We start from the raw sequence: 15,861 nt of genomic DNA, 5'->3' as shown, positions 1-15,861 counted from the left end.
TAGAAACTCCCTCTGCTGTGCATTAAAAGGATATTTCAAGTATTTCAGAGAGAACCCTGACCTTTCGGCTGGAGCTCGCTCCCCTGCGCCGACAGCTCCACCTTGCTGCGACGCCTCTCCCCATCCCCGCCCACACGACCGATCGCGAGTTCGAAGCCCCCGTCCTCTTCACTGGTGTCCAGCGGCACTGGTAAGTGCCAACCAAGTGCTTTGTGCCTCTGCTATGTGTGCCCTCTATCCGATCCCTCCACCTTCTATTTTCTGCTTTGCTCTGCCATTCTCGGCGTCTCTGTGCCTTTACTTGTGTGACTTTCCCTTTGATTCTGCACTTTGTATTTTCCGCTTTGCTCTGCCATTCTCGGCGTCTCTGTGCCTTTACTTGTGTGACTTTCCCTTTGATTCTGTACTTTGTATTTTCCGCTTTGCTCTGCCATTCTTAGCGTCCCTGTCTGTTGTGACTGTGCCCTCCCACTGTTTCTGATTTCATCCCTCCTGTAGCCTCTTACCTTCCGTTGCTTTTTTGTGCATTATTTCTTTGTACTTTCAGCTTTTCCCACTGTTTCCTCCTCGCTGGGCCATCTAGACCCTTGTGCGATCCCCCTGCTCTGTTTACTCCCCGCCCCCATTCGCTCTCCCGTTACCGCCCGCCTCCCACCTCCCAGCTGACCCTCCCTCCCACCTCCCCCTCTTAATGGTGGTCGCTGCGCGACGCAGGTGAGAGAACCCTGACCTTTCGGCCGGAGCTCGCTCCCCTGCGCCGACAGCTCCACCTTGCTGCGACGCCTCTCCCCATCCCCGCCCACGCGACTGATCGCGAGTTCGAAGCCCCCGTCCTCTTCCCTGGTGTCCAGCGGCGATGGTAAGTGCCAACCCAGTGCTCTGTGCCTCTGCTATCTGTGCCCTCTATCCGATCCCTCCACCTTCTATTTTCCGCTTTGCTCTGCCATTCTCGGCGTCTCTGTGCCTTTACTTGTGTGACTTTCCCTTTGATTCTGCACTTTGTATTTTCTGCTTTGCTCTGCCATTCTCAGCGTCTCTGTGCCTTTACTTGTGTGACTTTCTCTTTGATCCTGCACTTTGTATTTTCTGCTTTGCTCTGCCATTCTTAGTGTCCCTGTCTGTTGTGACTGTGCCCTCCCACTGTTTCTGATTTCATCCCTCCTGTAGCCTCTTACCTTCCGTTGCTTTTTTGTGCATTATTTCTTTGTACTTTCAGCTTTTCCCACTGTTTCCTCCTCGCCGGGCCATCTCGATCCTTGTGCGATCCCCCTGCTCTGTTTACTCCCCGCCCCCATTCGCTCTCCCGTTCCTGCCCGCCTCCCGCCTCCCAGCTGCCCCTCCCTCCCACCTCCCCCTCTTAATGGCGGTCGCTGTGCGGGCGCGCCAGAGACAAGCCCGTCTGCGCCTGTCCGCGCCCGGACTGCGCCCAGCGCCAGTCCCCCTGTCCCTGCCAGCCAAAAGCCCCCCAGACTACACTACCACCCCCACTCTCTCCTCTCCCTCAACCCCAGAGTCCACCCCAACTGCTTCCAAACCACACACACACACACAAGGCCCCTTCTCCTGCCGCACCTGCGTATTCTCCTGCTCCACCCCCGACGCACCGCACCACAACACTAAACACTTCAGCCCCCACACAACAACCCCGCACCTACCAACACACCCCACAACCTACACAAGCCCCACGCCAAGGCCACCCCCACTCTCAACAACACCACAAACATCCACACAAACATTATCACACACCACAACAACCACACCACCCGCAACCACCTCTACTGCCTACTACTGAACACCTGGTCCCTACACAAACATGCCATAGAACTCTGGGACCTCATCACATCACACTCACCCAACATCGTCTTCCTCACTGAAACATGGACAAACCCCACATCCGAGCCAGACATAGCCATAGCCACCCCGGAAGGCTACAAACACCAAAGCAGAGACCGCCCCAACAAACCAGGAGGCGGCATCGCCATCCTCCACAGAGACACCATCAAGGCCACCACCAACACCCTTGACACCCTCAACAACGCAGAACACATGCACTTCCTCATCCACGTCAACAACACCACCACCCTCAGAGGCACACTCATATACAGACCCCCGGGACCACGCCCCCCCATTCTGCGACACCATCGCGGACACCATCAGCACACACGCTCTCACCTCCACAGACTACATACTCCTCGGCGACTTCAACTTCCACCTAGAAAACCCTCACGACCACAACTCCTCTTCCCTCCTAGACAACCTTTCAAACCTAGGACTCAAACAACTGGACACAGCCCCCACCCACTCAGCCGGACACACACTCAACGCAATTTTCACATCAAGCCAACAATTCAACTACACCCACACCACCAAACTCCAATGGACGGATCACCAATGCGTCCACTTCTCCTACAACAAACCTCCCAAACACCTCCACCATCACACCACCCCCTACCGCATGTGGGACAAGATCCCCACGGAGCACCTAATCTACCAACTGACGCAACCCCCCGCCCAACATAACCAACCCCAACACCGCCGCTCACAACCTCAACAAATGGATCACCTCCTGTGCCGACAATCTCGCCCCCCTCAGAAAAAATATCACTACCCGCAATATCAAGAACGCAAAATGGTTCACCACTGAACTCCACAAATCCAAACGCAAATGCCGAAAAGCAGAGAAAATCTGGAGACAAGAACCCACCACCACTAACTTCACCACACGCATCCACCACCAACTCATACGCACCGCCAAAAGAGCACACTACAAGGAACGCATTGACAACAACTCCCATAGTAGCAAGGAACTCTTCACCATCATCAAAGAGCTCTCCAAACCCAAGGCCAGCAACCTAGATCCCACGCACACACAAACCCTCTGCGACTCCCTCTCAGATCACTTCCACCGCAAAATACTAGACATACATAACAGCTTCACACCACACACGTCCTCTACTCATACCACGCACCCCCCACACACAAACCCACCACACACACCCCACAACCTTCTCACCACCTGGGCCCCCACCACCGACGAAGAAAATGAAACCACTATGAACTCCATTCACTCTGGCTCCCCTTCCGCCCCCACCGTATATACAACAGAGCCAGCCCCGCCATCGCCCCCATACTCCGAGCCACAATCAACAGCTCTTTCGAAACTGCCACCGTCCCAGACCTTTGGAAACACGCGGAAGTCACTGCGCTCCTAAAAAAAACCAAAGCCAACCCAGACGACCTCTCCAACTACCGCCCCATTTCCCTCCTCCCATTCCCAGCCAAGGTTACGGAAAAAATAGTCAACTCCCGCCTATCCCACTTCCTCGAGACAAACAACACACTCGACCCTTCCCAATCTAGGTTCCGCAAGAACAACAGCACAGAAAACGCTCTCATAGCATGCATCCAACTAAATCAGATCCAGAATCGACATGGGCGAAATCGTAGCACTCATACTACCGGATCTCTCTGCAGCCTTTGACACTTTCTGCCACCACACACTCAGCACACGCCTTCACGACGCAGGAATAAGACACAAAGCCCTGGATTGGCTCACCTCCTTCCTCACCAACAGAACCCAAAAAGTCAGTCTCCCTGCCTTCCAATCTCCCGCCACCAAAATCACCTGTGGAGTCCCCCAAGGCTCCTCCCTCAGTCCCACACTATTTAACATCTACATGACCCCACTAGCCAACATCATCAAACCCCACGGAATCACCATTCTCTCATAAGCTGATGACACTCAACTCATTCTCTCCCTCACCCGCAACCCCAACACTGCCAAATCCAACCCACACAACGCACTCCTCGACACCGCCACATGGATGACAGCCAACCACCTAAACCTCAACTCAAACAAAACCGAAATAATCCTCTTTGGCCCACACAAAAACACTTGGGACCCCTCATGGTGGCCCACCATGCTAGGCCCTGCACCCACCCCCGCCACCACGCACGCAACCTCGGCATCATCCTGGACTCCTCCCTCTCGATGACCCAACAAATCAACGCTCTCACCTCCTCATGCTTCAACACACTCCGCATACTGAAAAAAAAATTCAAGTGGATCCCCACCGAGACCAGAAAGACAGTCACTCACGCACTCATCAGCAGCAGACTTGACTACGTAAACGCCCTCTACGCTGGCACCACACTAAAACTCAAGCGCAAACTACAGCGTATCCAGAACTCCGCGGCATGACTCATCCTCGACCTCCCCCGACACGAACACATCTCACCACACCTCAAATCCCTCCACTGGCTCCCCATAGACAAAAGGATCACCTTTAAGATCCTCATCCTTGCACACAAATCAATCCACAACACCGGCCCTGCCTACCTCAACGAAAGAGTCACCTTCCACACGCCCACACGCCACCTCCGCTCAGCTGACCTCTCTCTCGCCTCTGTCCCCCGCATCAAACACACCACCACCGGGGGCAGATCCTTCTCCTACCTTGCCCCCAAAGCCTGGAACTCCCTCCCCACCCACCTCCGCAAGACCCAAAACCTACTACTTTTCAGGAAGAGCCTCAAGACCTGGCTTTTCGAACAGTGATCCTCCCAGCCCCATACCCCTCTCTGTCCCTCCCAGCCCCTTGAGACCCTCACGGGTGAGTAGCGCGCTTTATAAATCTCTTTGATTGATTGATTGATTGACCTCTGCGTTCCATGACCCTAACAAAGAGCTCTGTCTTCACACTCGCTCTTCTATATGGTCACAGAACTCCTTAGTGACCTGCAGCATCCTTATACTGTACGGCGGATGGTTTGTCATCCTTTATATAGCCTACCTGCTGTAGATGTTTATTACTGGGTTCTATCAGAGAGCATTGAAACTTGCGGTACACTAACACCACAGCATTTATGTAGCATAAAATAAGCTCAGGTGGTAATAGGGTGATTTACATAACCAGGAGAGATAGGAGCCTGGTTGTTCCAGGTTACAGAGTGTCACCATGTTGTTTACCTAGAGAGGATAAGTAGGATTCGCTGTTCCTGATTATAAAGGGCACCGCACCAGAACTTGGCTATGTAAAAAAGGGGTTGACGTTATTCTGGTGTGGACTCTTAGACACAGAATACATGCTTGGTACCCCAGAGAGAAGTGACTAAGACAGAATACGTGCTTAGTACCCCAGGAAGCTGTGACAAAGACAGAATACATGCTTGGTACCCCAGGAAGGAGTGACAAAGACAGAATACATGCTTGGTACCACAGGAAGGAGTGACAAAGAAAGGACTGACAAAGACAGAATACATGCTTAGTACCCAGGAAGGAGTGACTAAGACAGAATACATGCTTGGTACCCCAGGAAGGAGTGACAAAGACAGAACACATGCTTGGTACCCCAGGAAGGAGTGATAGGAGCCTGGTGCTCTATTACAAGTGTGGGAGATGTGAACTAGTGGTGCCTGGTTAAACAGCACACATGTTCAGTGCACAAGGGTACACATGGTAGTGTTGGTGCCGGGTCACAGATGGCACACAAGTTTACATAGGGAAGAGTGATATGAGCCTGGTGCACAATCCATATGTAGGAGATGTGGACCTGATGAAAGGAATCAGAAGCTGCATTTGACACTGTTTCCCACCACACTCTCATCAACAGACTCCACAGCATCGGAATACAAAACAACGTCCTCAAATAGATTGCCTCCTTCCTGACAGGACGCACTCAGAGCATCCGACTACACCTTTTCACCTCTGTACCCAAAAGCATCATTTGTGGAGTACCCCAAGGTTCATCCCTAAGCCCCACTTTCTTCAATACCTACATGACCCTCCTGGCCGACATCGCTAGATCCCACAGACTCAACATCATCTCCTACGCAGATGATACTCAACTGATCCCCTCACTTACTGATGATCGCTCCACCACCAGAACCAATTTCTGCACTCCATGACCACCGTAGCCGACTGAAAGAAAACTAACTGCATGAAGCTCAACTCCATAAGATGGAAGTCCTGACCTTCATGAAAAACACCTCCCTTGGCGACCATAGATGGTGGCTAGTCGAACTCGGGCCCACTCCCATGCCTACAGACCAAACTTGCAACCTTAGGATCATCCTCGAAAGTGAGCTGATCATAAAGTTACAGATCAATGTAGTCACCTCCTCCAGCTTCACACACTCTGCAGAATCTTCAGATGGATCCCAGTCAACACCAGGAAAACCATCACCTAGGCTCTCGTCACCACCCGCCTTGACTACAGTAACACTCTCTACACCGGCATGTCCTCCCAGCTCCTAATGAGACTCCAGACAATACAGAACACCACCGCCGGACTCATCGTGGACCTTCCCAGGTGCACCCACATCACCCCCCACCTCAGAAACCTCCACTGGCTCCCCGTCCAGAAGAGATGTAATTTAAAGCTCCTCACAAATGCCTACAAAGCCCTTGAAGATCAAGGACCAGACTACATCAACCACCATCCACACTTCCACTTATCCACAAGGCACCTCCTCTCTGGCCCTCGCACACACACCCAGAATCTGGCACAGCCACAGCGGTGGTCAATGTTTTTACTACATCCCTCTAAGGCCTGAAACTACCTACCTCTGCCCCTCTGAACTGCATCCTCACTGGCAGACTTCAGGAAGAGACTCAAGACCTGGCTCATTGACAGAGACATGGCACCCCAGCTCCTAGATACCCCCAGGAGTGACAGCAACGCGCCCTACAAATGACTAATTAATTGATTGTTTGTGCATGGTCCAAGTCATAGGCCATCAATGTGTGATTAGAGTGGGAGCTGGTTTCTAAGGGTGAAAGAGGACTGTTAATTCTTCTTGGTGTGATATTCTTTAAAGATGTGCGTTTTCAGCTCTTTTCTGTCACAATCTGCAGCTCTGACAATATCATGTATGTCTATATTATTATTCCTATCACCCGAGAAGGCCCATATTAGGCCACCGTGGGGACAAAACACAGTCTGACAAAGAAAGAACAAAGGGATTTTAGAATTATCTAGGAAAATCAACAACATATCCTGTGTGAAACATCAAGGGTACAATTCACAAATTTTCGGTATTCGCAAAGGTAAACTTAGAAGAAAAGTCCAACTCTACTACTTTTTGGTATTCACAAAGGTAAACTTAGACCAGAAGTCTAACTTAGGCAAAAAGTCTGATTTCACTCGTAGTAACTTACCTTTGTGAATACCGAAAAGTAGTAAAGTTAGACCCTAACTTTACATTTATAAATCGGGCCCTTGGGGCCTTTTTGCCCTGAGGGCCCAATTTATAAAGGTAAAGTTAGACCAAAACTCCAACTTTAGTACTTTTTGGTATTTACAAAGGTAAGTTACTATGAGTAAAGTTAGACTTTTGGTCTAAGTTTACCTTTGTGAATCCCGAAAAGCAGTAAAGTTACACAAAAGTGTAAGTTACTTATGTGAATCGGGCCCCAAATGTTCAATTGTTGGAGAACAAAGAGTTATATAAAGAAAAAAGTAACCAGGAGAATTGCTGCAATTTTAAAGTACATTTTAAAAAACTAATAAAGACCTATGTAACCACAATTGTATGAACGCATATTATTGATCCTATTTCTCAATATAGTAAAATTTTCAGCTAGATAGATTGGGTTCTGGAATCAACCTGCTTTGGTTTTTCCATACTTTGGTCAGCAGAGGTAAATGTGTCTTCCAATAAAGTGCCCTTAGCTCGCTTTTGGTAACGTGGCTTGAGCAGTAAGGTCACGCTCGAAGGTAAAGCAAACCAATGGAAGTCATACATTTTAAAACAGTGTCGTAGAAAGAGACAAGGAACTTCAATATTCAAACCAAATATTTAACAATTACTCGGGAGCAAAACCAAAAGCAGATCTGTGACTTAAGGATTATCGGCGAGCACAAACAAATATCTTTAAGGAAATAAAGGATACTGTTAGTCATGTGTTCAAAACCACAAAAAATGCAGATGATTGAAAAAAACTGATCCATTTAATCAATGATGAAGCCGCATACAAAATAGCTGACCTTGCCAGCCAGGCTTGAGGGGGCACTGGTAAGTTTGGTCTCCGGTGAATTTGATGCAAAGTTTTGGGCTGAAGATGGTGAGATGCACGGAACTGTGCCAAATGCCAACAAGGTAGAGTTGAATCTACAGCTAACAAAATGCCTCAAATGTCAGTCAATTGAAAAAGCTGCAAAGTCTTCAGGGTTTCCAGGTTATAGAGATGGTTCGAGGTTGATGATCCGAACCAAAGCACAGAACGTGGTGAGAACAAGCAGAGTACTGGAGCTCACGCTGATGGTTCAAACATGAGACTTGTATTCGTCAAGGTATAACACAGCAGGTTCAAGCTCGAACAGCGATTCGACCCATATCTCAGTTATTCAAGTGGAAAGGTACAATACCAATAAAGGCTGATGAAGGTGGAGGAATCTCAGGTTTTGGGCTCTCTGTGCTTACACTGTAGCCGTACAGTGAGGGTGAAAACTGTTCATCGTATATACATACACACGAAGAATACGAGTGCCTCAGAAGCAGTCAACAGCAAATGCCATTTCAATGCTAATGTGGTGGTAAAAACAACAAAATCAGGTAAAAGGAAGACAGGAAGAGAAAATATAAAACCAAATCATGATAACATGGTTAACATCATTTAGAAATGACCTGACCCTACTACTGCAATATCAAAGATCTACTCAAGAGGCCCTCAGGAGGCCCAGTGATGTAGCAAGTCCCGGAAAATAAGTTCCAAGATATCCGTAGCTCCCCAGTCACATCAGACACGTGCTCAGGGGTTCCAGCAGGATCATCCCATATGCTCTAGTAACAGCCAAGTGCCCGCGTCCCTTTAGCTTTACCACAAAAATGAAAGACTCAGGTTGAGTTGGACACCTTGCGGGCTGTTCACAAAGGTATCTGACACCTGTGAGTAATCTCTACATGCAAGGATGCTTTTAGAGTAACCTTGACACGTTTAGCTTTCACAATTACAATTGTAAAGTTACTCAAAGGTTTAGAATTCACCCCTGAAACAGAGGTGCAGCAAAATGTACAGATGTAAGTTACTACAGCCAAAATGGAGCTATAGAAAGTGCAGCATCACACATGGCCAACCACTGATACTGCAAAACCGTCCCTTGGAAAATAATGGAGGCAGAGGCTTAAACAGAACCCCTTAGGAAATAATAATGAATTAAAATACTTTTGCCATTCTGAGCGCGCCGGTGTATACCGCCAATGGTTTAGCGCCATTGAATGTCTGCCGTGGTGATTTGTGGGTCATGATGTGGTGGGCGTGGTTTTGTTGGCGCAACGGTATGGGTGTTGGCACCAACACTTTAACACTGACCTTTGGGCTGGTGGATTTGTGTGTGTGGCAATATTCTGTCGGATTGGTGTGTGTGTGTCATAATATGGAGAACGGATATGCAGCACCGTGGCGGTATGTTGGCAGCCGTCACTGCGGCGGTAAGCAGGATTTACCACCAATGCCATGATGAGGGCCTATATCTTTTCTTAAACGTAAATTAAACGTTTCACACCTAAAGCAACATCTTTATTATGTATTAATAATTATTAAGTGTGATGTAGACGTAGTTGCTCATATGTTGCTACTTCTATGTTTCCAGTCCCAATAAACGATTGCTTCGTTCAAAGGGGCGTCACAGAACAGGTACAAACGTAGCTCCGCAAGATCCAGGGGGGAACCTCCATTGAAAGGGATGGAAATAAAGGCAAGAGTGTCACATCCCGAGCCCCTGTAGCTAAAGCTCCTGCCATAGGTGTGTCTACTAAGCTACAAGGTAAGGGGGCCACAGTCCAAGAGGACAGGCTAAAGCACCTCCAAAGGATAACTTCCCCCTCCCTAAATTCCCTCTTTAAGATTATGGAGAAGCAGGATAAAGAACTTAAGGATAAGCCTAAGGAAAAGAGCACGGACCAGGTCTTTCACCCTCAGGCGCAGCAGCCAGGTGAGATGGCGGAGTCAACTGAAGCGGCGGCAAGTTCCTCCCTCCTGGCCCAATCTTCCGTAGTAGTTAAATCCACAAACAAATATCAATCTTTATCTAACCCGGCGCCTTCACAGCTGGCGAGTTTCACTTCCCAGTCATCAAATCAGTCTCCCTATCTGAGTGAGGGAGGGCTGCCTTCCCCTTGAGCTGTCGTGACCACTGGAACTCATGGAGGTGAAAGTCCATTAGTGGAAGAACACCTTGGGGGTGATTCTGATTCTGGCGGGCGGCAGAGGCCGCCCGCCAGAATTCCGCCCCCATTATACCGCTCCGCGGTCAGAAGACCGCGGAGGGTATTATGAGTTTTTCCCTGGGCTGGCGGGCGGTCTCCAAAAGACCGCCCGCCAGCCCAGGGAAAAACTCCCTTCCCACGAGGATGCCGGCTCGTAATCGAGCCGGCGGAGTGGGAAGGTGCGACGGGTGCAGTGGCACCCGTCGCGTATTTCAGTGTCTGCAAGGCAGACACTGAAATACTTTGCGGGGCCCTCTTATGGGGGCCCCTGCCGTGCCCATGCCATTGGCATGGGCACGGCAGGGGCCCCCAGGGGCCCCGCGACCCCCCCTACCGCCATCCTGTTCATGGCGGCTTTCCCGCCATGAACAGGATGGCGGTAGGGGGGGTCAGAATCCTCATGGCGGCGGAGCGCGCTCCGCCGCCATGAAGGATTCCCCCGAGCAGCGGTAAGTCGGCGGGAGCCCGCCGACTTGCCGCTTCTGACCGCGGCTGAACCGCCGCGGTCAGAATGCTCGTGGGAGCACCGCCAGCCTGTTGGCGGTGCTCCCGTGGTCGGTGGCCCTGGCGGCCACCGGCCGCCAGGGTCAGAATGACCCCCCTTATGTCTCAATTCAGATATTGGAGATTTGAGATATCGGAGCAAAATCAAGGAGAGATACACGGTACATGTCATAAGCTGGGAGACAAGTTGGATAAACTAGCACAGCACACTGATGTCATAAAAGGAAGGATGGCCCAGGTAAACCTGGGTGTCACTGAGAACTCAGAGGGATTCAGAACCCTACAAGAGCAGAATAAACAGATGAGGGATGATGTTGAAAGGATGAGAGATCCATTCAAGGAGGAACAACTTGAGAATTCTGAATGTACCAGAAGGGACAAACGGTCCCGACCTTAAAGTTTTTGCCGAAAAAATTCTGAAAGAAACTTTTTTTAAGGACAGGCCGGATACTTTCTTAGAGGTTGACATTCAGAGGATACCTAGAGACCCCTTTAAGCAGAATCCAAACCGTAAGGCACCGAGGAAGATCCTGATGAACTTTCAGACATATACCTTGAAGGAGCAGATCCTCTCTGTGGCTCTAAGGGTCAAACTACTGTTGTATATGAATTTTACACACCAGATCAGATATTAGGAGAATTGCAGCACAATGACAGTGAGAGCTGGGCGTGAACATGGAGGACCTCAGGGCTCTGGGGTCTCTGTTAAGGTTCATTTCCCCACCACATACAAAGTTATATGGAATAATGAGAAGCACAATCTTAGGTGGGCGGGGGAGATGACGCTGATGATTTAATCAGGAAAGTTAAGTTAACGGCAGCCTCTAAGGGTTGATAGGCCAGGAAGAGGTCAAGATCTGGGGGAAATGGTCTAGGGGAGGATAACTTTATGTCCTATGAATGCGGACAGCTGTAGGGTAAAGTGCAATGTGTGAGACAAACAGGATCCATTCGGACCCTTTTCATAGACTAGATACAAAAGTTTTCTACCAGGGGAGCCCCTTGAAAGATATTGGTGCCAAAAGTAGTAGGGTGGAGGAACACGGGTTCTTTATCCGGAGCAGCGCTGCCCTGTCGGATAGAGAAATCCTCCATCGTCAGGCTGCCTGTCGGCGGTAGCCTGGCGGTGGCGGAGGGCCACCTGTGGCGGTCTTCCTTTGTTCATAATATGGCGGTCAAGACCGGTGGTAGATCAGGAAGGAGTTCCAGGTCTTGGCGGCATGGTGGGAGAAGGACCTTCCTTCAGTTGTGGCTTTACGGATGCGTGGGACATAGGTGGGGGGGAGGTCGGCGGAGCGGAGGTGCCTGGTGGGCGTGTAAAAGTGGAGTCTTTTGGTTGAGGTATTCTGGTCCAGCGTTGTGGAGGGCGTTGTATGCTTGCAAAGTCTGAATGTAATTCTCTTGTCTATTGGGAGCCAGTGCAGGTCTCTCAGTAGGGCAGAGGTGTGGCTGTGTTTGGGGGTGTGCTTGATGAGACGGGCAGAGGCGTTCTCGATGCGTTGTAGTCTTTTTTGTACCTTGGTGGTGGTTCCGATGTAGAGTTGGTTGCCACAGTCCAAGCGGCTCCTGACGAGGGCCTGGGCGACTGTTCTTTTGGTTTCGGTAGGGATCCATTTGAAGATCTTCCAAAGCATGCACATGGTGTTGAAACAGGTGGAGGAGTCTGCGCTGACTTGACGGTTCATCGAGAGTGATGAGTCCAGGATGAATCCGAGGTTGCGGGTGTGGTCAGTGGGGGCCGGAGGGCTTCCAAGGGCTGTGGGCCACCAGGAGATGTTCCACTCTGAGGGGTTGTTGCTGATGATGAGGACTTCTCATCACATTCACATTTATTTAGATATGTAACTAGTTATATTTAGTTTAGCACTATTTCCTATAGGGATTTAATTCAACGTCCTACCTACATTATTATTTACGGGACAGTTTTGCAACAAATGGCCATCTGTGATGTTGGACTCAATCCAGCTCTGAACTGGAGTACATTTCTGACTGTTTTAGGAACATTATGGCTGTAGTAACTTTAGAAGTGTGGCTTCTAAATAGAAATAAGCTTACTGCTTTGTGGGCAAGTGCTTGTCCGTCCCATAACTCCTCCCAACTCCCCCCTTGGCCTCTCCCCTTTATTCACAACTATTTCCCACTTTACAGTCACTCCCCTTTGTCCCTCCCACATTTACTACTAAAAAGTAGACAAAAGCGTACAGAAACTCTACAGTCGTGGCAGACAACTCCTCACAGAAAAAGATGGGAGAGATGGAACTTCTGCACATAAATTTGTGAATAACATATTCTAGTCCTATTGTAGTTTATGAATAGGCCTGATTATTTGTGAGACTCTTGGAGGCATCTAATGTGATTCTAAAGCTTGTCAAACTTTCCTCTGTGGGTGGGAAGCTGGTTCCATTTGTAGCAAAAAGGAAATGGAAAGAGGTCACTCAAGTGAATCTTTATAAGACTAGGATGTGGCTCCTCGGAACAGAGGTGTTTAGGATTATTTATGGTGGGGCTAAGAATGGTTTTCATATTGTTGGCCTTGTCATTAGTAGTACAAAGGCTAGAGAATGGAGTGGTGGGATGATGGTGAGATTAGCTACCAGTCCTTCCATCACCTTTAGCATTCTCAACGATCAGCCCTAAGTGGCACAGACATGTCCAGACGTTGGTCCCACAGACACCTATGACAAAGGGACTCCTGCAGCTCCCTGGTGAGGCTCATTAAGGCTGGAAACAGCCTGAGGTGACTTGTATTCCAGATCATAGGAGCGTGGCCTCAAAGTTCAGGATCAACTCGACCTTGTGTGTTGGTGCCATGGCTCATTAGCACACAGGGAGCAAAACACGCTGAACTGAATAATGCCAAAAATAGTTACTAAGGAATAAGGTTATTTCAAGCATTTCCATCCCATGTTGTGTGCTTTTCTCAGTGGACAGTTTGTTGGACAATCATAAATTGATGTCTACGTGGCTGCTTCATGTGAAGGTTTTGCTCTGCTGAAACCTCCTTCCCAGGGTTGCAGGGAGCACCTTTATGCTCCCACATTGTCTCTCTCATGGAGATATGATGCATTTCCAACTGAAGCTTTTGGCACATTGAGGGCACTGAAAATGTTCTCTCTCATTTTGGGTTCTATCAAGTTGAATCAAACTGAATCGCCAGTCGATGCATACTAGGCATTTAGAAAAATCACAAGGTTTTATCTAGTGTGAGTTCTCTTATGTTGAGCAAGCCCAGATTTCTGACTGAAGCTTTTCCAACATTCGCAGCACTGATAAGGTTTCTGACCAGTGTGAGTTCTCTCATGTTCAGCAAGACTAAATTTCCGGCTGAAGCATTTCCAGCATTCAGAGCACTGATAAGGTTTCTCTCCAGAGTGGGTTCTCTCATGTTCAGTGAGACTAAATTTCTGACTAAAGCCTTTCTGGCATTCAGAGCACTGATAAGGTTTTAGCCCAGTATGGATTCTCTCATGTCGAATGAGACTTTCCTTACAACCAAAGCTTTTTTGGCACTCTGAGCACTGATAAGGTTTGTGCCCAGTGTGTGTTGTCTCATGTTGAGTGAGATTCCCTCTCTGACTGAAGCTTTTCTGGCATTCAGTGCACTGATAAGGTTTAAGCCCAGTGTGTGTTCTCTCATGTTGAATGAGACGGTCTTTCTGACTAAAGCTTTTCTGGCATTCAGTGCACTGATAAGGTTTTAGCCCAGTGTGGACACGCTCATGTTGAATGAGACAGATTTTCCGCCTGAAGCTTTTCTGGCACTCAGAGCACTGATAAGGTTTTATCCCAGTGTGTAAACGCTCATGTTGCGAGAGGCGCATTTTCCTCCTGAACCTCTTATGGCATTCAGAGCACTGGTAAGGCTTTTGCCCAGTGTGGATTCTCTCATGTAGTGTTAGAAGCCATTTGTGCTTGAAGCTTTTTTGGCATTCAGAGCAATGATAAGGTTTCTGACCAGTGTGGGATCTCTCGTGTGCAGTAAGACTGGCTTTCTGGCTGAAGCTTTTTTGGCATTCAGAGCACTTATATGGTTTTAGTCCAGTGTGAGTTCTCTCATGTTGTGCCAGACCAGAATTTTGACTGAAGCTTTTCCAGCATTCAGAGCACTGATAAGGTTTTTGCCCAGTGTGAGTTCTCTCATGTTTAGTGAGATTTTGTTTCACTCTGAAACTTTTCTGGCATTCACAACACTGAAAAGGTTTGTGCCCAGTATGGATTCTCTCATGTTGAATTAAACTGGCTCTCCAATAAAAGGTTTTTTGGCATTCAGAGCATTGATACGTTTTTAGTCCTGTGTGAGTTCTCTCATGACGAGCGAGACCAGATTTCTGACTGAAGCTCTTCCAACATTCAGAACACTGATAAGGTTTTAGCCCAGTGTGAGTTCTCTCATGGTTAGTGAGTCTTAATTTTGAAATGAAGCTTTTTTGGCATTCAGAGCACTGAAACGGTTTGTATCCAGTATGGATTCTCTCATGTTGAATTAAACGTGCTCTCTGACTGAAGCTTGCCTGGCATTCATTGCATTGATAAGGTTTTTCCCCGGTGTGGCTTCTCACATGTAATATGAGAGATGTTTTGTGACGGAAGTCTTTCTGGCACTCAGAACACTGATAAGGTTTTTGCCCTGTGTGTATTCTCATGTGTCGAGTCAGACTGACCCCATAACTGAAGCTTTTTTGACACTCTGAGCACTGATATGGTTTCTGTCCAGTGTGGGTTCTCACATGTCTTGTGAGACTAGATTTATGACTGAAGCTTTTTTGACATTCAGGACACTGATAAGGTTTTTGTCCAGTGTGAGTTCTCTCGTGTTTAATGAGGTGGGATTGATAACTAAAGCGGTTCTCACATTCATTGCTCTTATTTGAGATATATGTATCTCCAAGTTGGCTGTGTTCCTGGATACATGCCATTTTAAGACTGACTCTGATTCCAGAGTCTGTACTCGTTTATGTTATACTCAGCATTAATTTCTAAAATAAGCTGCAGATGCTCTTCTTAAAAGTTGTATTTAACTCATTATAGCCTTTATCTGGAGATAATGTTCCTACTTTTGAAGGCAGCCTATCTAACTTGTCTTATAAACCTTCACTGAGGAGCCCCTTGTATTTATTAAGATGCCTCTCATGGATTCATTTTCTCCAA

The 15,861-nt window shown here is 48.4% G+C and overlaps 2 protein-coding genes across 2 annotated transcripts in view; both read right to left on the bottom strand.

Annotated features, from left to right (window-relative positions):
• LOC138293779 (zinc finger protein 850-like) overlaps positions 1-15,861 on the bottom strand; it is a 182,215-nt gene that overhangs the window by 123,867 nt on the left and 42,487 nt on the right. The window lies entirely within an intron of this gene.
• The window catches only part of LOC138294055 (zinc finger protein 850-like), a 214,239-nt gene continuing 209,028 nt past the window's right edge, over positions 10,651-15,861 (bottom strand). Inside the window, exon 8 of the mRNA XM_069233302.1 lies at positions 10,651-15,666. Coding sequence (XP_069089403.1) covers positions 13,908-15,666 — 1,759 coding nt within the window. The 3' untranslated portion in view covers positions 10,651-13,907. The remainder of the gene's footprint in view (positions 15,667-15,861) is intronic.

Source organism: Pleurodeles waltl, chromosome 4_2 (genome assembly GCF_031143425.1).
Source record: "Pleurodeles waltl isolate 20211129_DDA chromosome 4_2, aPleWal1.hap1.20221129, whole genome shotgun sequence".
NCBI lineage: Eukaryota > Metazoa > Chordata > Amphibia > Caudata > Salamandridae > Pleurodeles > Pleurodeles waltl.
Note: the sequence above shows the minus strand (reverse complement) of the source record. Positions and strands in the feature narration are given on the sequence as shown.